Source organism: Podarcis pityusensis (genome assembly GCF_964106645.2).
Source record: "Podarcis pityusensis genome assembly, chromosome: 1".
Lineage (NCBI taxonomy): Eukaryota > Metazoa > Chordata > Lepidosauria > Squamata > Lacertidae > Podarcis > Podarcis pityusensis.
In genome coordinates, this window is record NC_138028.1 from 46,064,204 (window position 1) to 46,089,002 (window position 24,799).

Consider the following 24,799-nt stretch of genomic DNA (forward strand, 5'->3'; position numbering starts at 1 on the left):
GTGTGCTGTGGCCTGTCAGGGACTCGATAAGGCCCCTGTTTTCTTCTCTGCCTCACACTGCAAAAAGAGTTGCTGTTGTCATGTCAGACACCTTGAAGGGCATAATCCATGGCCGATGGGCTGCATTTGGCTTAGTTTGTACCATGGCCTCTTATATGTCCCCCGCCCCCACAAAGACTTTTATCCATTGTGAACTTTGCCCAATTCCTTGATTCAATAATCACATGTGTACAGAGATATTTTGGGGCCTGATAAGCCCCAAATGCCCCCTGCTTATGATGGTATAACGATGTAAGTATGTAGTCGGCAGACTGCTTTAGAAAAGCTCTGCTGGATCAGGCCAAAAGGCCTATCTAATCCAGTGCCTTCTTTCACATGTTGGACAGCCAGCTGCCCACGGGAAGCCCCCAAACAGGTAGCATCTTATGCTTCCTAATGGTAGGACTGGAGAACATGAAAATAATACTGAACTATGGTCCTTTCTCTCTTTTGTTTAAGACTACTGTGGCTGCAGTCTTAAACACAGACTCCTGGGCATGCATGTACAGTGGTACCTCAGGTTAAGTACTTAATTTGTTCTGGAGGTCCGTACTTAACCTGAAACTGTTCTTAACCTGAAGTACCACCTTAGCTAATGGGGCCTCCTGATGCTGCCGGGCTGCCGGAGCACGATTTCTGTTCTCATCCTGAAGCAAAGTTCTTAACCCGATGTACTATTTCTGGGTTAGCGGAGTCTGTAACCTGAAGCGTATGTAACCTGAAGCATATGTAACCCGAGGTACCACTGTATAGGACTGCATGTCATGAGACCAGATTTAGTTGAAACACAAGTCAGATCTGCACTGCAAGCTGATAAGCAACTGTTTAGTGCTGCTGGACAAAGATGATGAACTGGGTTTTTTGCTCTTTCTGTTGCCCCCTTTATTACAATATCATTCCACACGCAGTCACAATGACTGTCTCTAGGAAGGTGCAAGTGTGGTTCGGTTCCATTAAATCCATGACTGCCACCCTTCGGTTTAATCTCGGATGCAAACTGTGCAGTGATACATTTCCATGCAGCAGTCCTACTGACATTCTCTTCCTCTTCCTGGTTATTTCTCATCAAGATACTGTCGTGGGTTTATTTGTACAACTACACAAAGTTCAACAAAAACAAATGCGCCCAGTTTGCCTTTTGATAAAGATGTAAATTGGGAGGTCTGATTTCTGTGGTTTCTGTCTATGCGCATGTTTGTAGAGCAGTATTTTGAAGCGGGGAAAGTTGCCCTTCAGACTAATAAAATGTTCAGTGCAGTAACAGCATGCCACACCACACCCACACTAGCTTCCATATGGTGTCAAAGCAGGCCAGATGTGCACTGCACTGCATATGGGGTAGGTTAGGTATGCCTTGCAGATGCCTTGTATCAGCATTAACTTGCATTTAACTGTAAAGGCATGTCCAGGGTAGATGTCTCCTATCACACTGCATGCCTTTGATTTCTGCATGAAATAAAAAACACCGTTCTGGTCCAGTCCCATCCCCCTGTCCCCCCAATATTTGATCTAGCAACAATTTCATTGACTGGAGTATCCTTTGTGGAAGCTGAGCCTGCGTAGTAGTCACACCCTCCACTGTTTTAGAGGATGGCATCATTCCCACAGTAGTAGGGTACAAACTCCATTCATAGGGGCCGTGGTTGAAAACTGTTGGGAGTCTGTTCCCAACAGATCATCCCTCTTGAGTTAAGAGCATGCGCAGAACTACAGCCAGCCAGACGTACAGCTTACAGGACCACAGATGGAGCATTGTGTTGGAACGAGTTCCTTGCTCACAATCAAAGCTCAGGACTCCATTTCGTAGGAGGGCCTCCAAATGTCCCAGGGCTGATTTGCCACATTTTGAAGTAAGATGAATAATATACTCTGCCATGTAAAGCAGGGACAGGAAACCTCTAGCCCAGGTATAGGCAAACTTGGCCCTCCTGATGTTTCTGGCCTACAACTCCCATGATCCCTAGCTAACAGGACCAGTGGTCAGGCATGATGGGAGTTATAGGCCACAAACATCTGGAGGGCCGAGTTTGCCTATGCCTGCTCTAGCTCCTGCACTAGATTCAGCCCTAAGGGACTCCCCACACAACTCACCCAAGTTTCTCCCCATCGCTCCTCTGTTAATTTTTAAGTTTGCAGGCAGAAGACTCAAGGTTCAATCCCCAGTATTTCCAAACACAGCAGAGAGAGTCTCTCTGTATGAAGCCCTGGAGCGCAGCTGCCAAGTCAGTGCAGGCTGAGCCAGAGGGGCCAATAGTCAGTCTTGGTATACAGCAGTTCTCTATGTTCCTGTGATGCATATTTATTCTGAAATGAGTCTCTCTGATTTTAGTGGGGCTTAATCTTAACCAGGCTTCCTCAACCATAGCCCTCCAGATGTTTTGAGACTACAATTCCCATCATCCCTGAGCTCTGGTCCTGCTAGCTAGGGATCATGGGAGTTGTAGGCCAAAAACATCTGGAGGGATGAGGTTGAGGAAGCCTGACTTAACCAAGGGTGCTTCCAGATGGGAGTTTATTGTGAAATTGTTGCTGCTATGCTCACAATTCCACACCCACCCACCCTGCATCCACATGATGTTGTAATGTAAACAAACAAACAAACAAACAAACATAAGGGCTGGCATTTTTGTTTGTTTGTTTGTTTGTTTGTGGAAAATCCGATATGTAAAACTAGCCCAGTGTACACCTGCAACTGCTCCCAGCTTGTTAGTGCAATTTTTAGGGTGAGTGTTTTGTCATGTGTTCAGTAAAGGTAAAGGTAAAGGGACCCCTGACCATTAGGTCCAGTCGCAGACGACTCTGGGGTTGCGGTGCTCATCTCGCTTTACTGGCCGAGGGAGCCAGTGTACAGTTTCCAGGTCATGTGGCCAGCATGACTAAGCCACTTCTAGCGAACCTGAACAGTGCCCGGAAATGTCATTTACCTTCCCGCCAGAGAAGTACCTATTTATCTACTTGCACTTTCGAACTGCTAGGTTGGCAGGAGCAGGGACCGAGCAACGGGAGCTCACCCCATTGCAGGGATTCGAACCGCTGACCTTCTGATTGGCAAGTCCTAGGCTCTGTGGTTTAGACCACAGCGCCACCCGCGTTGTCCCTATTGTTTCAGTAGGTTGTCCCGTTTTGTTTCCAGCTGCCCCAGATAATAATACAAGACTCCTATTTCTACTGATTGCCTCACATCTGATTTGGAGGAGAGACTCTCTCAATATCTCCTGAGAGGTTGTAATCACTGTATGAACACCTGTCCCCCCTTTACTTAACAAACAAACAAACACACACAGAGGTATTTGACAAGACCCACAGTATTTTAAAAATTATCCCCTGTCCAAAGCCCCACCCTTCATTTTGCTCCCAATAAAACATGGTAGCTAGCTGAACAAGGCTGGCTATGCTGGCTCATGTACAATTCTTAGGATGCAAATACCTGTGTTCATGCCTGTAATTTAAAAAGGTAGTGGATGCCAGGAGAGAAGTAACTGAGGGGAGAGACCAAAAAGCAACAACCCTGGTGTGGATGGCAAGTAGTGGAACGCCCATGAATATCCATTACAGGGGTGGGGAGAGGAATGTGTGGAAGCTAGCATGCCTAACACACACACAGAAAAAGTAGATCCCGACGACTCATTTATGATACCAGGTCCCTATCTGGAAGTACCCAAAGTGTGCCTAACAGTTCAGTCCTCAAACGTCCAATGATTAGGTTTCACATACATGCCTGCTGAGTGTGTTCACTCAAAAGTTAGTTTCATTGAGTTCCATGGGCTTCACTGCCAAGTAAGCATGCATAGGATTTCAGCTTACTCTCAAGTGGGTATGATTTCAGCCTTTAGACACATCAAAAATCTTTCAGCTCCTCTTCTGGGTAATTCATTTGCAGACTCATGTAATTAGCCACAGGTAAACTCAGACGTCTTGGTGTCTTCCCCAGAAATGGGGCTCTGTCTCCACTCCTTTCCCTTGCAGTCAGAAGACCTGCTGCCTCCGAGAAGTTACTTCGCTGCTTCGGAGCACTTATATGTGCTTTAATGAAATGTAGGCGAAGTTCCCTCCCTCCCGCTCCCTTTTCTCATGTCAAAAGATCAGAGAGGTCAGGTCTCAACACGCTACACCCAGACGATCACGCTTCCAAAAAGTTGCTTTGAGTGAAACAAACAGGCGGGCGGTTTGGCCACTGTGCATTATGTAACTAGTGCACTGGCTGCAGAAGCTGGATGACTGACACAGAGAAATTCCTGGCGGAGGGGGAAGGGTGCTGCCCTGAAGTCACTGTAATTACCGAGCGGCGTTCCAAGAAACCTAAAGGGGAAAGTGGCTGGAGATCAAGGGAAACAAAATGGAGACCACCATGTTTTGTTTTGGTTTTTTTTAATACCCCGAACAACTAGAACGTGCAACTGAAGAAGTGAGGGTCAGCGCACATGTAATTCCCCCCCCCCTTAAATGGCACGAACCCAACCCTTGCATATGAATTGGTGGTGGTGGAGGAGGAGATGCTCTTCGGCAAACGAGAAGCTATTGAAACAATGAACGAACTATGTTTCACCCCCGCGCGCGCACACCCACCCCACTCTCGCCTCTGTGCGTGTGCGGTTTTTTTTTTAAAGACCCAAACTATTATTAAAAACTCTTAAAACTCCCCGCTATCTAAGTTCGAGCGCCGATTGCCCCTCTGCCGCGTCGCTGCCCCTTTAAGACCTGCTCTCTTAACAGTTGCACAGAAAGGGAGTGACCTCTGGGCTTTGACAGCTCCCCTAATAACTAGCAGAACCCTGGCTCCGCCCTCAGCGCTTGATTGGGCGGCGGGCCGGTATCCACTTTCTCGATTGGCCGAGCGCTTCCCCTGAGCGAACCTTTAGAACTCCGAGACACAATATTCTGTTACATTGTAGCAAAATGGCGACTGTCATTCACAACCCCCTGAAAGCGTAAGTAGGAATCAAAAATGTACATATTCCGCGTGGTTTAAATATGAAAAAGGGCGCCTTTCCGATGCATGCTGCCAGACTGAACCGGGCGTCTCCAGACTCCCAGCTGCTCTACCCTCCCTCGCTCTTTTCTTTTCTTTCCTATCTCCTCCTCTCTCTCTCTCTTTTTTGTGCAACACACACGAAGTCTCTCGCTCGGTAATTAATAAGAAGAAATTGTTACGTCCGCGTCCTGCTTAATTGATTGGCGGTGATGAAAAGAAAGCGGAGTTTCTGGGCGCTGAGGCACCGGCGCCGCTCGCAGTTCTAGGGGCTTTTTCGGCTCTCGGGAACGGCAAGGTTTTGACGGATCCCCGAGGGGGTGCGTTGCACTTGACAGAGTCCTGCGCGCGGCGTCCGGGCTGCCTTTGCAGCGCTGTCAGCGTCCAGCACAGAAAGATCGATTGGTGGGAACCGGGCAAACAAGGACTGGCTTGGAAAACGCTCGGGTTGCAGTTTCGGGAGTTGTTTTCCCCCCTGTTTGCAGTTCGGGGATGGCTTGAAAGCTGCGGGAGGGAAGGAGTTTGAGTCGCCAGCGTTTGGCTGGCTCGTTGTTGGCAAAAGGGCAGCACGGATCTTTTCATGGCAGGACAGTAGGGACATATTAGCCATTACACTTGTATGTGTGTGTGTATGGGGAGAGAGAGACCGACTTGTTCTAGATGAATGACTCGGGTTGGTGGCTGGTTGCTTTTGATAAAGCGCAGGAAGTCCGGCGATCTGCTTTGCATACCGTTCGATATATTTATTTTTTTTCGCTTTTAAAAGTAGAGGATGCCGGAGCTCGATTCTGGAATGCATCCACTCGGTGGACGCCGCCAGGGTGCAATTGGGGGTGAAATCTGGCTGCTCTCCAGATCATCCAGAAAGCCCCGGTGTGCAGGTTCTGGGGGCAGCCCTACTACGTCGGGGGCGGGGTGCGTGTGCGTCTTCCTAACCCTGGTGGTTAAAGGCGGGTAGTTTTCTTCGGAACCACCCCGGTTTTTCCTTCTGGTCTGCAGCACACACAGCCAGCTTAATCCCCCCAGGCATTAAAGGGAGAGCGGGATTTGGCAGCGCGACTGGGGATGGCGGGGCTTTTCCTTAACCTTTTCAGGGTTACTTCTGCGCTCGAAGGAACCGGCGCTCAGCTGCAACGGGGACTGGATCGGATCAGGGATCCTGGCGTGGTAGTGGCGAAGGGGAGGGAAGCCCCTTTGGGGCTGCTTCGCTACCACTCGCTGAAGTTATCCGGCGGGGGGGGGGGTCTGCCACCTTTCAGCCTTCCTTCCTCCGATCGGGGAAAAACACACACACTTCGGAGGGGTGTTCCGGGGATCTTCGCTGATGTGAATGGATGGGAGAGTAAACCGGAGGAAGCAGCAGCCTTAATTTGGGATTGCGGTGGGGGTTGGGGAGAGAGGATGCACGGCGAGCTGTCATATTTAAATAACTGACATCTCCCCTCCCCCCTTCCCTTTCTGGAATGAAATATTTGCATAATGAGACCCTTTCCTTTAGTGAATTCTAAGCAGGGCCGTCGGGGAAGCGGCAGCTGCGATTTTCAGATCATTAGCGAGCGATCCCCTTCCTGCGATGGTGAGGGAGGAGAGAGCGGGGCCGCACAAAAGTCGGTGGCCCAAAGCGGATGGACGATGCAGCTTCCCAGCAAAGTTTAAAAACACCGTATTTGTCACATCCGTATCTCGCCCTTCCTCCGAGTGGCTCGGGGCGGCGCACGTGGTTTTTACGAAAATAGATTGCTAAAAAAAATCCTCATAGCAAACCTGAGAGCTAGGTAAGACTAGAACAGTCGGTGAGCTTCGTGAGCGTAGGAGCCAACTCCTTAGAGGCCGAGGTCCCTTCGCCCCCCTCCATTTGAGGGTGCCGCCCCCCCCAAGTTGATGGGCATTGCCATGCAAATAGCGTGCGTGAGCTGCATCTTGTGATAGATTATGCGGGGTGGGGCTTACCCCCCTCAATATTTTATTCAAGTTGGCACCCCTGGTCGTGACTGCTGAGGGCTGGGCGAGGGTGAACCCACACCTCCTCAGCCCTGATCCAGTATGCGCTTACATCTTGTGGAAGGGATCTGGAGTTATCCTCGCTTGGAGTCGCACGTGTTACGTCGGTTTCAGGGTGGCGAGGTCGCTCAGCCCTCCCTGCTGAAACCCCCAAGTGCAGCAGTTAGTGGCCGCCTTGACAGCTCAGCCAGCCCTGCCCCCTATTGCCTGCGCGGTCCCGATGCAAGCCTTGCACCTGAGTCAGCCCAGTATTTGACTCCTGCTTGCACAGATCCGCTGGGAGAGCAGCACCACTCCCGGGCATGTTTACTCGGAAGTAAGCCCCGATGGCCATAGGCTTGCCAGCACGAAGCCATAAAGGCTGAGTGGAAGTTTCTTTTCGAGGAGCCACTTCCGGAGGGGCTCCCTCGAAGGAAGGGCAATATTTTCATCGCGAGCCTGGAAGGGGGCGGGTGGCGCGTGGGGGGTGGATCCGGAGTCGAGCCTCGCTGACATCATTGGTGCAAACGAAGCGTGTGCGCCCGGCGAAGTAGCAGAAGTGGGAAGCCGCTCCTCGCGCGGCGCTATTAAATTTCTTCGCGCCCAGCAACCTTGTGCATCAATCATTTCCTGCCCCTCCACGTGACCCGTTGGGAGCCCTTCGCTGCCCGCCGACGAATTCATCTTGCGGCCCCGAGTTCGCCCCCCGCCGACTCTCTCCCGCTCTTTTAAAGGGACAGAACCAGGCTTTTAATATAATTAGCCCTCTCCTCTCCTTTCACCACCACCCCCCGCGCGCGGGGGTGATCGGAAAGGAAACAATAGGCAGCGCGCGGACCAAAGATGCTTTCCTAGGAATGGGTGTGTGTGTGTGTGTGTGTCCATTTTCCAGATTCACAACTTGCGCCGTTGTTTTTAGTGCGCGTTAGTTAAACGCAGTTAAATACTGTAGAACGTTTCTTTTCTTCTGGAAAAGTTGCTGATCAGGATAAACCGTATAAATATATATCGGCCATATAAACATACATCGCGCCAGCTTATGAGGGCAAAGGCAGTTAAGACACATAAGGGGGGGCAGAGAGGGGGGGGTCGCAGCGCGATACGTCTCAGCCCCGGTGTGTCCTTCCTTCCTGACAATGAAAGGGAGTCGAGCATCATCTGCATTTTGATTGTGATGTCTCAAAACAACTGGCGTCCCCGTCTCCCCTTGCAAAGAAACTGGTCTCGAAAAGGTTTTCCTGCTCACCATCGGTATTGCTCGACCTCCTAAATCAGCGGCCCCCTTAAACTCTTTGTATCCTTGGTGTATAACAATCCCTTCGTTTTCAGTATAACACCGAACTAGGCAGCGCTATTAATTCCACGTGGGGAATATAAAGTACTGCATTTCCAGTCCCGCCGGATACTCGGAAGAAATACTTTGAAGTTCCCAACTGGAGGCACTGGGGGCCCTTTTCTGTTTGTTTTCAATTTCCCAGGACTCTCCTCCTCCTCCTCCTTTCCTACAATAGCGATGCCTCCGCAGATCCTTTAGGCTGTCTCCGGCGCTTCTCCGCTTTCCCTCCCTCTCTTCTGGGATTCAGCCAATGGTGTGACTGCCCATTGTGTTGTTTCTCCCGCTGAACACCTTGTTTGCCCACACGGTGCGAAGAGGCAGGGAGCATCTAGAGGGCTGGAAGGCTGGGATTCCTGAACCTGGGCTGTAGGGGGGTGGGGAGGCTAAGCATGGGCAAAGGCCCACCTTGGATAAAAATGGACTGTCTTGCAGCACACCCACCTACCTGCTCTTGTCTGCATTGGAAAAAATAGACTCCTCAAGGGAGGTTTATTTCTGGTGGTGAAGATGGTAATACAGTGGTACCTCGGGTTAAGTACTTAATTCGTTCTGGAGGTCCGTTCTTAACCTGAAACTGTTCTTAACCTGAAGCACCACTTTAGCTAATGGGGCCTCTCGCTGCTGCCATGCTGCCGGAGCACGATTTCTGTTCTCATCCTGAAGCAAAGTTCTTAACCTGAAGCACTATTTCTGGGTTAGCGGAGTCTGTAACCAGAAGCATATGTAACCCGAGGTACCACTGTATGTGAGACAGTTTGTGCAACCCTTTCCTCCCTCCCTTTTGACCCCAAATCTCTCTTGACCCTCCTTTATTCACCTTCTATTTTTCCCTTTTCCTTTCTGGGCCTGCCTTTGATCAAGAAAGGGAAGCTGGAGCTATCTGGACAAAACTTGCAGGATCAAGCAGCCATAAACAACAGAGACTTTTTACATTTGCTTGTTTTGGAAACTTATTGTCTGTCTGTCTGCAGTAGGGTGTCTCTCTCCACCCTGTATTTGCCTGCCATTGCCTTATTTTAACACCCTGGAGAGCGGGGATTAAATGATGTTCTTATCACTCCCTGTATTTGGATTCTGCAGTGTCTTCTGTTGGTTGTCTGTTGATGGTTGTTGATATTGACCTCACAGTGGACAGTTGGGACAGTTGGCATCCACCTGCCTCAGGAGACAATGGAGGAGTGTGCCTTTGGGAGTAAAGTCAAACTGTTGTAAGGCTGCAGGTACCAGCTGTGGAGACCAATATAGGAGAAACATGCTTTGTTGCAGCTGCTGCAACTGCATCATGGTACAGTATTTCTTCTCTCTGCGCTCCTCCCAGCAGTCATTCCTCCTCTGGTCACTACTATACATACACAACCTGTTTGTCTCCAGGCCCTGTGGCCACCTGAAGTCTGAAGAGATGTCCTTGCTCACGCAAGACATAATTTGTCCCCCAGCTCATCTTCATCCCTGGATAACTCACTTCCTTTCTTCCTACCAGCCTTGTTACCCGCCTCCCACAATCTCCTGCGGTTCCTGCTCATGAGAAGTGCTAAGAAAGTTTTATAGAATTCCCCTCTGTTCCTGCTGTACTACTAGTGGTTGGTGCCCGAGGCAACGTACAAGCCATACATTTAAAGCACACGACTCTTCTCAAAGAATCCTGGGGATTGTAGCTTTGTGAGGGGTAAACTACACTTCCCAGGATTCTTTGGGGGGAGAGATGTGCTTTAAATGTATGGTCCGTAGGCAGCCTCACCAATGCAATCTTCCTCCTGGTTGGTGATCTCCATTCTGATCTCACTGGGGGAGAGAATCAGCCTCCAATGTAAACAAACAACCACAAAATGAATGACGGTTCACTTTTATAGGCTCCACTCTTTACAATTTCCTGAATGCCAGCATAAACATTGCTTGCACTAGGGAATTCCCAACCTTTTCCTCCCGTACAGGCCTATGCTACCTTCCAAAAACCTCTCCTCAGTTAAGTCAGGGGTCCTTAGTAAAGGGCTCGGATGTGGAGCAGGGTATTGCTCTCCTCTGCTGACCAAAGATGCTTTTGCCTGATTGCAGACTATTCCACACCCCATCTCCTGTAGTGCTCTGTCCCACATTCCAGCCTACAATGAGCATCCCGTGAACACTGGAAGTGGCCTTTTGAGGGTTGCAGGAGCCGAGAGTGGGGAGACAGGTCGAGAGTTCACTGGGGCAAGCAGAATTGGGTACAACTCAGTGTTTATGTGGAATACATACATATATGTACCAACACACACACACACAAAATTTGGGATAACATGTCATGTACCTGACAAAATGGAGCATAGCACATGAAAGCTTAAGCCACAATATATCTGCTAGTCTTTACGGTGCCCCAGGAGTCTTTTTGTGTGTGCCCTGATGAAATCAGCAGCCATCATGTGCTTAGTAACTAACATGCCTCAAACTATTGCCAGGCTTAACAGGCCTGAAAACAAAGAATAAAAAAGAAGAATGTAGTCACACAGAAGTGTCCAAGCCAGCCTGGGCTAGTTCATTTGCATGGAGGTGGCTGCTGTGTGTCTGAACCAAGCCTGAGGAGCCTCATTGGTGAAGGAAACAAAAAGACCCCCTAAATATGATTATGCCTTGATCTAAACCTGCACTATGATGAAGTACAGATGGAGATAATTGTACTTTTAAAAAAACAAACAAACAAAAAAACCCACTGGAGTTTAATAGCTACCTGCTTGCTGGTTCAAAAACACAAGTCTGGCATTGAGTAGTCCTTTCAGCAGATGTTAATCATTAAAAAAAATAGAGTCTTGAGGCTTAAATCTAGGGAGCAATGTGCCAACAGAGATGCAGCTGGGATGGAGAATAACAGCACATTGTCGCAATCTGATGGTGGTCATGAGCCAATCCAAAATATTATGCTAAAGCAACAGCTCTGCTGTGTTAGCAATTATGCAAGTGACAATTGCCACTGTTTAATGTAAGCAGATGGGGCTCATGGGGCTCGCCAACCTGGGAGGGTAGCCCATCTAGGAGAAGGAAAACTCTGATCCTAAACCTCTGCTGCCCTGCAGGCTATCTGCAGGAGAAGAAAAGCTTCTTCTTCTGCAGAGTAAAGCCTACACAAATCTGGAGTCCCTAAGACAGTTGGTTGGATGGCGTATTGTATGCTTCCTTCTGACGACAACTGCAACCAAGCTGGTGCCAAACGTATTGCTCTGCTTTCTTTGGACCACTCGGAAGAAGGCCAAGAGGGGGTCCTATTGTCTGGGCAGCCCAGGACTTCCATCCACACTGCGCAGGCTTGTACACTGGAGAGGTCAATTCAGTGATGCTAACCCAATGGTTTGACTTCACTCCCGTGCTGCCCCATTCCAGCCCTTTCTGTGACATTTTTATGACGTTTTGGGGCTACTTCCAGGTTCAGTGCTATGCATGTGTGATTGTGCGTCATTTGGATGTGCCTAAATTGGTCATTGCCTGTATTAAATTTCTATACTGCCCTTCACCCAAGGATCACATGGCAGTTCACAATATAAAAATGCAAAAATACATAACATAGTAACAATACCCCCACCCCACATTGATGATTAAATTAGTCAAAGGCCTGGGAGAAGAGAGAATGTTTCCCCCCGCTGCTTAAATATATGTAACGAAGGCTCCAGGCAACCCTCATTGGTCCAGCAAGACGCTTCTTGAATTCTTAACTTCTGTGGCTCTCGACATTTAGAAATGCTTTTTGAAATGCATCCCACTTATAATTTGTTTCAGAAGCAAAACCATCCTAATCAGTAAAGCTCTGTCATCCTTGTATCTTTGACCTCCTGGAAAAGTGTTGGATAAATATAGCCGCAAGATATGGGAGTGGATGTGGATGCTGAACGAAATGGGCTAGAGATAGGAAATGAGAACTGCTATGAGCTGGGGGAAGGGTGTACTATTGGGGAATCTGGAAAATGACAGGTTCCCCTTTTATTTAGTTGCATGAATGACTTGATTAGTGGCTTAGTGCTTTTGTAATTTGTTTCCTCAAAATTCAAGTCTTGCACAGCCCATCAGGTTGTGTGGATGGGTGGAGCTGGCTTCATAAATTTGTCATGGGGTGCGAAAGGAATTTCTCAAAGCCTCTACATTTGTTTATACATACTGTATTCTCCTCCCCCCCCCCCGCCGCCCCCAAAGCCCCAATAATAGGCTTGGATGGGAATAACATTCAAGGGACATGGAAATCAAAATTGTTGCAAGAATTCTAAGCTACAAATCTCCCTATTCGTGGGGGTGGGAGGGGAAAGGACTTTCATGGTAATGGGGAACATATTTGGGGAAAGTTTTTGAATTGTGTTAAATGGGTTCCACATTCAATCTTTTTCAAAGAAAGTCTGCACAAATAATGAGTCCTTGCACTTAAGTATGACTAAAATCAATGGGACAAGGTAACTTCTGGTGAGACTGTCTCAACAATTTCAATGAGATTTAAGTACAACGTAAAGTTCTGAGGGTGTTATGAAATGAAGTGGGCTTTTCACATTGCACACTTATCCTGGGAGATGAATCACAATGGATTATTAAGCAATGGACTCTAGATTTTGTCAGTCTGTGTTCTGATCACATGTTTGCAATCTGGGCATGTGGTTTTGTGAGTGTTTTGATGTATGTTGTCAGTTACCCTACACTTTCTAATTCAGCTTCTGGTCATTCGACTGCTGCTTCAGTGAGGTCTGGAGACAACATCCAGGCAGCATAACCAGCTTCAGCAATTTGCTTTCTTTATCAATCCTTTAACAGTGCAGCAAGCAAGTTACGAAATAGGACTGCCTAATAACAATTCACACATCACACTGTACACTCCTTTGTGGTAATCACAGGGTGTTCTGTTCGGAACAGAATCATGTGAACAACTCCAAGGCTAAACTAGTAGAAACAACACCAAACCAAAATTAATCAGAAACAAGCAAGTATTGTGGGGTTGCATAGGGCAGGTATCTTCAACTTTTCCAGGACCCACTTTTAACCCAAACATGCATTTGGGGACCCATTTCTTAATTTTACCATATATCTGCATGGTGGTAGTGCTTCTACAGTCACTCGTTTTGAATCAGGTCAAGCCATGACCCACCAGTTGAAGACCAGTGGCAGAGGTTTTCAACCTTTCTGAGTCCATGGCTCCCTTGACCAACTCCTTTGGTACCCCTGTGGGGCTCAGGAGCCCAGTTATGTCACCCCTTGCCTACGGAGCTGGCAGCCTCTCACCCTTTTTCAAACACCCTCCCTCGTGGGGTGTTCACACATTCCTCTCCTCTCCCCTCTCTTTGGGAGTCTTCTGGGCAGCTGCTGCTGCCATCCCTGGTCTCTGAGCTGCCACCCCATCCCTTCCAGAGGCACCATTTGCCTGCAGAGCTAGTAGCCCCAGCTGCTGCAATAAACAGCTGTGCAAGCCTTGGGGAAGCCACATGCGGATGGGCATCAGAGGAGGGGGAGGGAAGGAAAGAGGGACAGAGGCCAGTGCTGCCTGCGGCACCCCTGACCATCATTCAAGGCACCCCAGGATGCCACAGCACACTGGTTGAAAACCACTTGCATAGGGTATGCTGTCAGAGGAAGAGAGTGAGAGTTTGTGGGAGAGGTTAGAGGACTACTTATTGAAATCCAATCTGATTTGTGCTTGTGGTGTTATATGGGCAGTTATACATAAAGAAGAGTTTGGATTTGATATCCTGCTTTATCACTACCTGAAGGAGTCTCAAAGTGGCTAACAATCTCCTTTCCCTTCCTCCCCCACAACAAACACTCTGTGGGGTGAGTGGGGCTGAGAGACTTCAGAGAAGTGTGACTGGCCCAAGGTCACCCAGCAGCTGCATGTGGAGGAGCAGAGACGCGAACCCGGTTCCCCAGATTACGAATCTACCGCTCTTAACCACTACACCACACTGGCTCTCAGGCTTTCAATAGCATTTGCTCTTGGGTGGGGGGCATACTGCTTTGTTTGCAATAGGTGTATGTCCTGTAGTTTCCTGCTAACATCCTGTAACTTTTAATACCACAAATGTTCCGAGGTTATGGTTTCTTTGTGTCCCTCCAGACTGCAATAATGCGGTGACATTAGGGAAGCATCCAAAGCCACAACTCTGTCCAAGAGGCCACAGTGCGCTCGCTACCTGTGTGATGAATAACTAACCAATTCCATTAGTTTTCTCTGCTGGAACTGTTTAAGAAGCACAAGTTGTAACATGGTAGTAGCCTTCTGAACCCAGCACAAGAGAAGTGTGATGGCGTAGAAAAGCAATAGTTTATTTTCCTTTTGATTGAGAACATAACAAAGGAGAAGAACGTTGTAATCAAATTTTAAATAGTTCTCTCTTAAACCACTGCAAGAAGCCCTGGTCAGGAATTTTTCATGACATGGTTTATAGCCTAAAAGAGCCCGTTCGAGCCACAGATTCCAAGCCAATGGCCTCAAGGAAGGATTTAATTTAGTGTCTCTGAAGTTTTTGGCATGGCCTCCAATACACCAATTCTCCCCTCATATGGGAATAGCTGATGAAGTTCAGCAAAATGCATCTTAGGTCACACTTTCCCTGGCTGGGTGTTGTAATGTAAGCAAAATACAACTTCAGCTGCTGTGAATCATTTGATGGCATGTTCAGCAGTGCCCAGAACTGTTGCATCTTGGCAGAGAATGAGATGACAAATTCCACAGCCGTATGGTGTGAATGTAATCACAACAGGGTGTTTCCACTGAATCTTGACTGGTTTCTTATGGCACTTGCTCCTCAGGCAACTCCTTTGGGGTGTTACTGATGTGGGCTGCTTCACCCAATTATTCATATTTCATCAAAAGCTGGTGTCCAATGTTATATCTTTTAATACTGCAGAGTCTAGTTACAGGGCGTGCAATTCTTCACTGAACGGAGGTACTAAAACAAAATGGTTTTATCTTTATTCAGTTTATGGGATCAATGTTGCGAAAGATCCCAGTTTGCTAAGGACTGCTTAGCCTTGCTTCTTATAAGTAACCCAACTGAAATAAATGGGAATTATAGCCAACATTTTGCAGGATGAAGGCCAAATAATAATTAGCTTCTAGCAATGGAAGTAATACAGCTCACCTTGCCGGTCTTACATAGATCTGTTGGTCTCACCTGCACTAAATATTGAAATATTATGCTAAAAGCTTAATTGCCTAATATTGATTATAACTTGCATTTCACTTAATCCACTCCCCCTGCCTTGTTGTCTCAATTCCAGATCTATGGCTTTGGTCATGGTTTCTTAGTGCTGAGGAAAATTCATTCTGCACATGCTCAGTGTCCCCGTCTTTTACTGCACATCTCCCAGGACTGAGTCTTGCCGTGACAGTGGTGTGTTGGGGTTCAGAAGTTCTGAGATTAAGCACTGGTGAACCCGGATTCAAATAATACCTTGATCCTCTCCTTTCCCCTCCCAATGCCTTTTACAGTGGTACCTCAGGTTAAGAACTTAATTCGTTCTGGAGGTCTGTTCTTAACCTGAAACTGTTCTTAACCTGAAGCACCACTTTAGCTAATGGGGCCTCCTGCTGCCGCCACGTGATTTCTGTTCTCATCCTGAAGCAAAGTTCTTAACCTGAGGTACTATTTCTGGGTTGGCAGAGCCTGTATCCTGAAGCGTCTGTAACCTGAAGCGTCTATAACCCAAGGTACCACTGTATTCTATTCCTGGGTCAGTTTTATCTGAGACATTGACAATGGGCTGCTTAACAACCAGAGAGTTTCTTTTTCTTGGTCACCTTCACATGGGATGATGGTTATAACCCAACATGCCATTTTGCAAATCAGGGGGCTTCCCTTATGGCATTACCTAGTTCCAGAAATAGCTATTGGGCGGCTGCTTGTGACTGGGGCCTTATGCATTTGGCATTGTACCCCACTTTACAGAGATTGAGAGTGATTCCTGTGGTGGTTGAAAGAGGCGCAGTCCCATCAGTTGATGTTTCAGCTCATTACCACCTGAAGAATGAAAATCTTCTACAAGCATTTAGACTTGGGGAATATTTCTAGCCAGACAGAGGCTGGTAACTAATCACGAAAAATATCTATTGTTATCGTGATGACAGACTTCTTCCTCCTGCCCTCCAATGTACGGTATATTCCAAAACACTATGTTCCAAAGACTAACTAACAGCACAATCCTAACCATGTCTACTTAAAATAAGGCCCTATTGAATTCCTGGGCTTACTCACAGGAAAGTGTGGTTTGGACTGCCGCTTAAAATCCTGAAGTTAAGAGGAGCTTCACTTGATGTTACTGTCATTGGCTAAGCTGCTTGGACACAGAGTGGCAGGCCCAGGGAAGGAGAAGACTGCAGAAAGAAAAGAAAAAGAAAGAAAAGAAGACGCAAGAAGTTGCCTGCAAAAGGAGGGTTAGAGGAGGGGAGTGGTTCATCCACAGGCCTGAGGGAAAGCCAGTGAGAGGAGACAGAGGCAAACTACACACAAATGTGAGGAAGCCCTGGTAGCAGGTGCTAGTAGAAGAAGAGGAAGAAGAGGAGGAGGAGGAGGAGGAGGAGGAGGAGGAGGAGGAGGCAGCCTTTGGAGGTTCTGGTTTTCAGACGGAAAATGGGAAAGGGATGGTACAAAGATGTACTTAACCCTTTCCCTAAATAACCCCCCCCTGCCAACTGCCTATTTCTACAGAGTCGCTGTTAGGTTTACAAAACACTAAAAGCATGTATTTCCAGCAGCCAGTGTAGGGGTCACACTGGTACCTGTGAGACCAGCATTCAAATCCTTATAAAGCTCACGTGGTGCTCTTTAGCTAGTCACTGTCTTGAAGCCAAACCTACTACCTTGTTGTGAGGATAAAATGAAGAGGGTAGAATCATGCATGGCACCCTGGGCACCTTGGAAGAAAGGTGGGAATGTAAAGAACAAATAAAATAAATGAATAAGCACACGGAACTCCATGGGCAAGGGAATTCTGAACAGAAAAAGAGTCACCTGGGAAAGGGATAAGCACGTGTGTGTGTGTGTGTGTGTGCGCGCGTGCACGCACGCACCCACCCACCCACTACACCTCCACTCAGAAATTGCACCCTCCTGAGAGGGGAAGGAAATTGCACAGAGAAGCTGGGCACATGTTCAGAAGCTGCAGATGTGAGAGAAGCCCACTGAATTTAAATAACCATCCACATTTTTGGCTCTTGGCCTCTATCCAGCTTGCATTTGCATAGATCGAGTTGCTGTTAATGGCACAGGAGCCAGGGCCAGTGAATAAGCTGGCAACCCTGTCAACCCTCCACATTTTATGCTTTGAAGAACTAATTGGTTTGGTCAGCTGAGAGCAAATTCTGTGTCTAGTGCTATCCGTCAGCTTCATGTGAATGAACTAGTGAATAGCATGTAATTTAATAGTCACAGATGATGGAAACTTGGACTACAAGATCTGTTTCCTGATTAGTCACTGCCAGTTCATATCCCATCAGTGCGTATGTGAAGTTTGATTGTTTTGTCCTAATGTGCATAACATTATGCTTACATGTTTGTCATTTTGTTGCCCATTCACCCACTTTCGGAATTTATTTTGGAGCCCTTTGAGGTCTGTTTGGGTTTTCACAAGCCTGAATAATGCAGCAGCATCTGCATAACTGGCTACCTTACAGCTCACCCATGACTGCCGCTTTTTTGTGAATAAAGAAAACAGCACCAAACTCTCCTCTGTTTTCATTTTATTCATTTGTAGTAAATGACTTCCATTCATTTGCTATGTTAAATTTGAAATTCTGTCTCTCATCTCTTAACAATTTCCCTGTAATTGGCCCTAATATTTGGATTTTTTATTCCTTCTGGTATCCATGCCACTTCTTTGCTTGTATTACAACAGCTTATCAAAACCTTGCTTTCTTTGTCCAAGACTGATTTCCTTTTACTTCGCTGATAACTTGTAACTCCCCATTCTCCAGATTATAAGCCATTGGGCAGGACTCATTGGGTTTTTCCTTTGGAAACATCTAGTTGTAGGCATCATTTAAATCATGAGTGGGGACATTTTCCAGCCCTAAGGCCACATATTTACCTTCTGGGAAACTTATTGAGGACCATATATGAGTGGTGGGTGGGGTCAGAGCAGTGCCGGATTTATGTATAAGCTAAACAAGCTATAGCTTAGGGCCCTACTCTCTTGGGGTCCCCCAAAAAATTTAAAGGAAAAAAACCTGGATACACATTTCCAAAATATAAGATAAAAAACAAATAAATAAAACCTACATACAGCAGCAGTGTTTTGTGCTGTGTAGGCTCCTATGATGTAAGTAATGGGCCCCGCCTGCTAGTCTGCTCCCTAAAATATCACTTTTTGTTATGTGCAAATGGCTTTAGATACCTATTAGGTCCATAAATTAGCATATAGCATAGATTCAGCACAAAAAACAGTGACAATTTGTAGCTGACAAAGGACAGCTGGAGATATAAAGGGCCCCTTTACCTTCAGTAGCTTAGGGCCTCATCAAACCTAAATCCGGCCCTAGGTCAGAGGCAAAAATAGATGGATCAACATTATTTTTTTTAAAAAAACTTATGTTCAGTAGGGTAGTTTTACACATGCTAACACTCTTTTTTTAGTATATGTGCTGCCGAAGCGAGCACTACACATGCTAACACTCACCTCCTCTCCTTGGTCCAGATAAGCAAGAGGTAACATCAGAGTTCAAGGATACATTCCAGCTACACAAAAATGCTTGGTGGTTGCAGAAGGACCCACGAGGAATGAGGCCTAGAGAGAGTTCAGAGGAGAAGCCTGGGAGGATGCATGAACCTCCGTGGCCTCAGGTTCCCCACCTCTGATTTAAACATTGCTGCAGAGATTTCTGTGATCTCATGGCAGGACTTTTGGAAACTCCTTCCATTGCAGAAATTGCTTGCAAACTGCGGCTGTCTGGCATTTCTGTATATGCTTTATATGCATGGCAGCATTTTCCCATGTGATTTTGAGCAACGATGGCATCTTCTCCATGAAATGGTATGCAGGACCATATGCGTAAAAGCTGCCTTGTTCTGAGTTAAGACTATTGCTCCATCTAGTTCAGTATTGTCTACACTGACCGACAGCAGCTCTCCGGGGTTTCAGGCAGGGAGTCTTCCCAGCACCCTCCGGATATGCCAGGGATTTAACCTGGGACCTTTTGCATGCAAAGCAGATGAGCTAAGCAGCCTTAACCCCTGGAAGGTTCCAAATGTTCCTTTCGAATGCTGCAGAGGGGCCTTGTGTGTGAGAGAGACCCAGAGGGAAGAAATGTTGGGCAGAAAGAGCATAACACTCCTGCCCCACTGCTTATCAGCTATAAATTCCCCTCTCCCCAAACTGCTTTCCACAAGTTGCATGGAACCTATATTTAGCCCTAGAGCTTTTATTCTTTCCCTGTGCCCGCAGAGCCCTCTGTGTGGCACCATTTTGGGTAGCATATACTTGCAAGAGCATACTCAGGGATGCAATGGTGTGAATAACAAGCTGCCCTGGCTGTGGAATAGAGAGATCAATCAGATTCAGTGAGGGCTACTTCTACTTCCTGCTTATTAGCACTGTGGGAAATTGGTAGATTTGGCAACTGTCTCTTCTGACTTTGAATCAGCAGGTGTCAACAACTTAGATACAGTGGTACCTCGGGTTACATACGCTTCAGGTTACAGACTCCGCTAACCCAGAAATAGTACCTTGGGTTAAGAACTTTGCTTCAGGATGAGAATAGAAATCATGCTCCAGTGGCGCGGCGGCAGCAGGAGGCCCCATTAGCTAAAGTGCTTCAGGTTAAGAACAGTTTCAGGTTAAGAACAGACCTCTGGAACAAATTAAGTACTTAACCCGAGGTACCACTGTATACTTAAAGCTATAAGATTGTTTTTAGACTCTGGACTGAATGATCTTATGCACCTATTCCCACCAGTCTTTAGATGGTAATGTGCAATGTTCTACTTACATCGAAACTGGTAAGTCAGCCCTGCTGCTCATTCTACTGACTGGGGCCCTGAACTGTGCCTGAAAGTCTGCCCTGATGGCACCCGCCGTATTTGCATGGAGTCAGGGTAGTGGGCAGAACTAAGAGTCTGACTCAGGAGTCAAGCAAGGGTGCTGTGAAGTTTGTGTGTGGCTCAGATTCTTGCTAAAATAAGAAACCTTTAAAGGAGGGGAGCAAACTCTGTCTGGTGTTGACATGGACTAAGTCAGGATTGGTCAACCTTGTGTGCCGGGGGCGTGACACGCATCCCAGAGGCGTGGCCCACACTGCCACCAGTGGGGGCGTGGCGCCCAGCACCAGGGGGGCCCAGCCGCAATGGCACCCCACTGGGATCGTGCCGCCGGGGGTGGTGCGCTACCCCCCACCCCTGTTCCTCCGCCAGTGTATAGTGCATGTGTGCAGATGTTGGGTATGACACCCTTTTCATGCCGTTTTCTCACACCCACCTAGTTTTGAAAATATATTTGTGGTCCTTTCTGCATGCTTGCTCTATAGTAACAGCCAGCCAGGCTGCCTTCACCTTAATGTGGTGTCACCATTCACTCAGTGAGCAGCAGCTAGATTGCATCTGGCTGCACCAGTCCCTGATGGGGACCCTCCAACTCCAGCCAAGGTAAAAGGTAAAGGACCCCTGGACAGTCAAGTCCAGTCAAAGGTGGCTATGGGGTTGCGGCGCTCATCTCGCTCCAGGCCAAGGGAGCCGGCGTTAGCCCACAGACAGTTTTCTGGGTCATGTGGCCAGCATGACTAAACCGCTTCTGGCACAACGGAACACCATGACAGAAGCCACATGATGCTCACCTCCATTTGTGTTGATGTCACTACTTCTGACCCCTCAGATACCTATTTATGTACTTGCACTGGCGTGCTTTCGAACTGCTAGGTTGGCAGGAGCTGGGACAGAGCAACGGGAGCTCACCCTATCAAGGGGATTCGAACCGGCGACCTTCTGATGGGCAAGCTCAAGAGGCTCAGTGGTTTAGACCACAGCGCCATCCGCTCCAGCCAAGGTACACAATGTGAGCTCCTCATAAAATGCAGTCCCCATCAGGGGACTGGAATAGCCACAAGAGCTAGAGGCATGGCGTGTGTGTGTGTGTGTGTGTGTGTGTGTGTGACAATAGTAAAGACTGCTAGTTACTGGAGGCTTTTGGCGCCTTCTTCACAAGCTCTGTTCTACATGTCCTCTGCCAGAGCCCCCTTCCTTACTGCTTCTCTCCCTCCATGTTTATGCCTGATCCCTCCACCCTTTCCCTGCACCATCCCCTGCAGGGCCAGCAGTTCAGCCTTCATACTGCATCAGTTCACGAAAGCAGCACAGATAGCAGCATTATTTATTGAAAACTTGATGTGCAGGTGTGCAGTGAGAAGTAGCATCCTTTTTTTTTTTTTTAATGGGACTGTCATTTCCATGACCATTAGCCCAAGGAGAACAAAATGGAAGGGAAAACATCCTTCCCACAAACCCACTGTAAAGCCAAAGATGGAATGGGGGAGGGAGGGGAGGGGAGGGGAAAGGTGCCAAACTGGTTCTGCAGAACGGAAGCCATTCCTCTCAAAATAGTAATAATACCACACTGCTGATTCACAGGACACAGAAGGCAGTGGCAAAATGCAGTAACTCAAAGTTGGCATAGAACTAGTCTGAGAAATCTCCGAATGAAGGATCAGAAGTACAGTACAGTTTTACCTCAGGTTAAGTACTTATTTCGTTCCGGAGGTCCGTTCTTAACCTGTAACTGTTCTTAACCTGAAGCACCACTTTAGCTAATAGGGCCTCACGCTGCCGCCACGCAATTTCTGTTCTCATCCTGAAGCAAAGTTCTTAACCTGAAGCACTATTTCTGGGTTAGCAGAGTCTGTAACCTGAAGCGTATGTAACCTGAAGTGTACGTAACCTGAAGCGTATGTAACCCAAGGTACCACTGTAGTGGCATAAGTAACCCCTCCCTGAAACACACACACACACACACACACACACACACACACACACACGTGTGGATGGGCTACTGGCTTAATTTTTGGGGGGCAGTGAACTTTTAACAGAATCCATGGTTCTTCAGTGGTGGAAATTGGGAGGACCTTTGGTAGACAACAACCCTTTTGAGCTGCCCTTTTTCCCCCCTAAGGAGGAAATAGCAGCTGTTAGACTTCTTACAGGAGTGACCTGCTCTTTGCATATCCTATTCTGACCCTTTGCATTGCATAAAGAACTTGATGCTTCTTAAGCATTTCACTTCTTCCTGCCTCAGGCTAAGGATTGGATCTTACAGATTTGGGGGGGGGGGTGTCCTCATTTTGTGAGGTTTTCTCCATTCTTGCAAGTAGCACCATGGTGTCATCAGTCCTGAAAAACCAGCCAAAGATTACGGCCAGCTTTTCATCGGCCAGCTACAGCTCAGCAGCTGGATGTGCAAACATTAATAGGTAATAATGTTTCTTTTCTGTTGGTGAAAAGTTTCACCTCCCTGATTCCTGCACATCAAACATAAAAGCAAAAGAGCAGGTCAGCACAGGTTTTTTTGCCTGGTTAGTTGGCAATGTTTGTTGCTCAGGAGTAAAAAAACCAACAGGAGCTATATATCTTCACACTCTTGAGAACACTTAGGCCATTTTCGCAAGACAATGAAAACCCATTTTGCATTTCCTGTGTCTGTAATTCAAATGCAAAAGTTCCATTGCTTATTAAGTAGATTCCATTAAATAAATGGTTCTCTTCTTTCTTCCATTTCAGCAAAGTTTGCATATGCAAATAAATGGCGCAAGAGCACTTTTAGAGCTTTTCCAAGTGGCCAGAGGGCCAAACTGGATGTTACACAGGCAAAATGAGCAATCTTCCTTCACTCCCTCCTTTTTAACTGAAAAGCACCCCCTGACAGCTACCAATTTGACAGGAGGAAAGGAGAAATGAGAGAAAGAGATGCTTGTTCCTTTCCGCTTTCTGCTGTTTCTCAGCTCAGAATTGCAATTTCCAAGCTTATTTTTCCCCTGTATGGTGAGAAAAGATAACAGGAACCCTATATCTTTCCTCACAAAGAGGGTAGTACTTTTGAGCTGGAAAATGGTAGGAAGGGAAAGGGTTAAGCAATGCCTCCTGCCCCACTACTCTTCTGTTCCTTGACTGCAGCCTCCAAGGCTGTTTTTCAGTTAAAAAACAAAACAAAAGACAGGACTTGGAAGATTCATACACTTCTTGGAAACATCTGAACTTAAGATGAGTCTACTAGATCAGGCCAATGGTCCATCTAGTCCAGCATCCTGTTCTCACATTGGCCAGCCAGATGCCTGTGGGAATCCTGCAAGCAGGACATCAGTACAACAGCACTCTGTTGTTGTTGTTGTTGTTTAGTCATTTAGTCATGTCCGACTCTTCGTGACCCCATGGACCAGAGCACGCCAGGCAGTCCTGTCTTCCACTGCCTCCCGCAGTTTGGTCAAACTCATGCTGGTAGCTTCAAGAACACTATCCAACCATCTCGTCCTCTGTCGTCCCCTTCTCCTTGTGCCCTCCATCTTTCCCAACATCAGGGTCTTTCCCAGGGAGTCTTCTCTTCTCATGAGGTGGCCAAAGTATTGGAGCCTCAGCTTCACGATCTGTCCTTCCAGCGAGCACTCAGGGCTGATTTCCTTCAGAATGGATAGGCAATCCATGGGACTCTCAAGAGTCTCCTCCAGCACCATAATTCAAAAGCATCAATTCTTCGGCAATCAGCCTATTCTCCAGCTCTCACTTCCATACATCACTACTGGGAAAATCATAGCTTTAACTATATGGACCTTTGTTGGCAAGGTGATGTCTCTGCTTTTTAAGATGCTGTCTAGGTTTGACAACAGCACTCTGCCCACCTCTTATTCCCAGCAACTGGTATTCAGAGTCATCATGTCTGTGACAGTGGGGGACAGGGGGGTAGAAGACAGACATGGCGGATAGTAGCTGTTGATCATATGCTTTCACCCTGGTCATCTTTCACACAGAAGAGAAGGCAAGACGAAAAACACCTTTGGTGGAAATGGGTATTTTGGGCCTGTGTAGGTTTCCATTCTGCCTGGGTCCAGGGAGTGATGCAGCCATCCTCAGCCCCAAACCCCAAGGACTGAAGAAATCTCTTCAAATGATGGTTGTTGGAGGAGAGGGTGTTGGGAGGTGCATTTGGGGCCACTGTGTGACCAGTGCATCAAGTCAACAAGCTGTGGCCCGTCCTGGTGTGTGATGGGGACCAATATATATGTCTTTGTCTTTAAAAATGGGTGGGAGATGGCTCGTGTTGATGATGTGCTTCTCCTTTGCCCCAGAAGAGGCGCTGAGCAAAATTGCATTCAACTCTTCCCCTCAATTTCTGAGACACCAAAGAGGGGCAAGAAGCAAATATTTCCCTTCTTCCGAGCACTCCGTGTTCCTGGGCAGATAGTGTCATAGCAGCCATGCCAGTGGGAAAGGCTCACACATTTGCATAACTCAGGGGTCAGCAAACTTTTCCAGCAGGGGGTTAGTCCACTGTCCCTCAGACCTTGTGGGGGG

The 24,799-nt window shown here is 47.4% G+C and overlaps 1 protein-coding gene across 2 annotated transcripts in view; it reads left to right on the top strand.

Annotated features, from left to right (window-relative positions):
• Positions 1–4,881: 4,881 nt before the first annotated feature.
• DPF3 (double PHD fingers 3) overlaps positions 4,882–24,799 on the top strand; it is a 190,864-nt gene continuing 170,946 nt past the window's right edge. For both annotated transcript variants that reach the window (XR_013983600.1, XM_080997690.1), the window contains exon 1: positions 4,882–4,967. Coding sequence is in view for 1 of the 2 variants with exons in the window: in XM_080997690.1 (XP_080853816.1) it covers positions 4,936–4,967 (32 nt within the window). In the remaining variant the exon portion in view is untranslated. The remainder of the gene's footprint in view (positions 4,968–24,799) is intronic.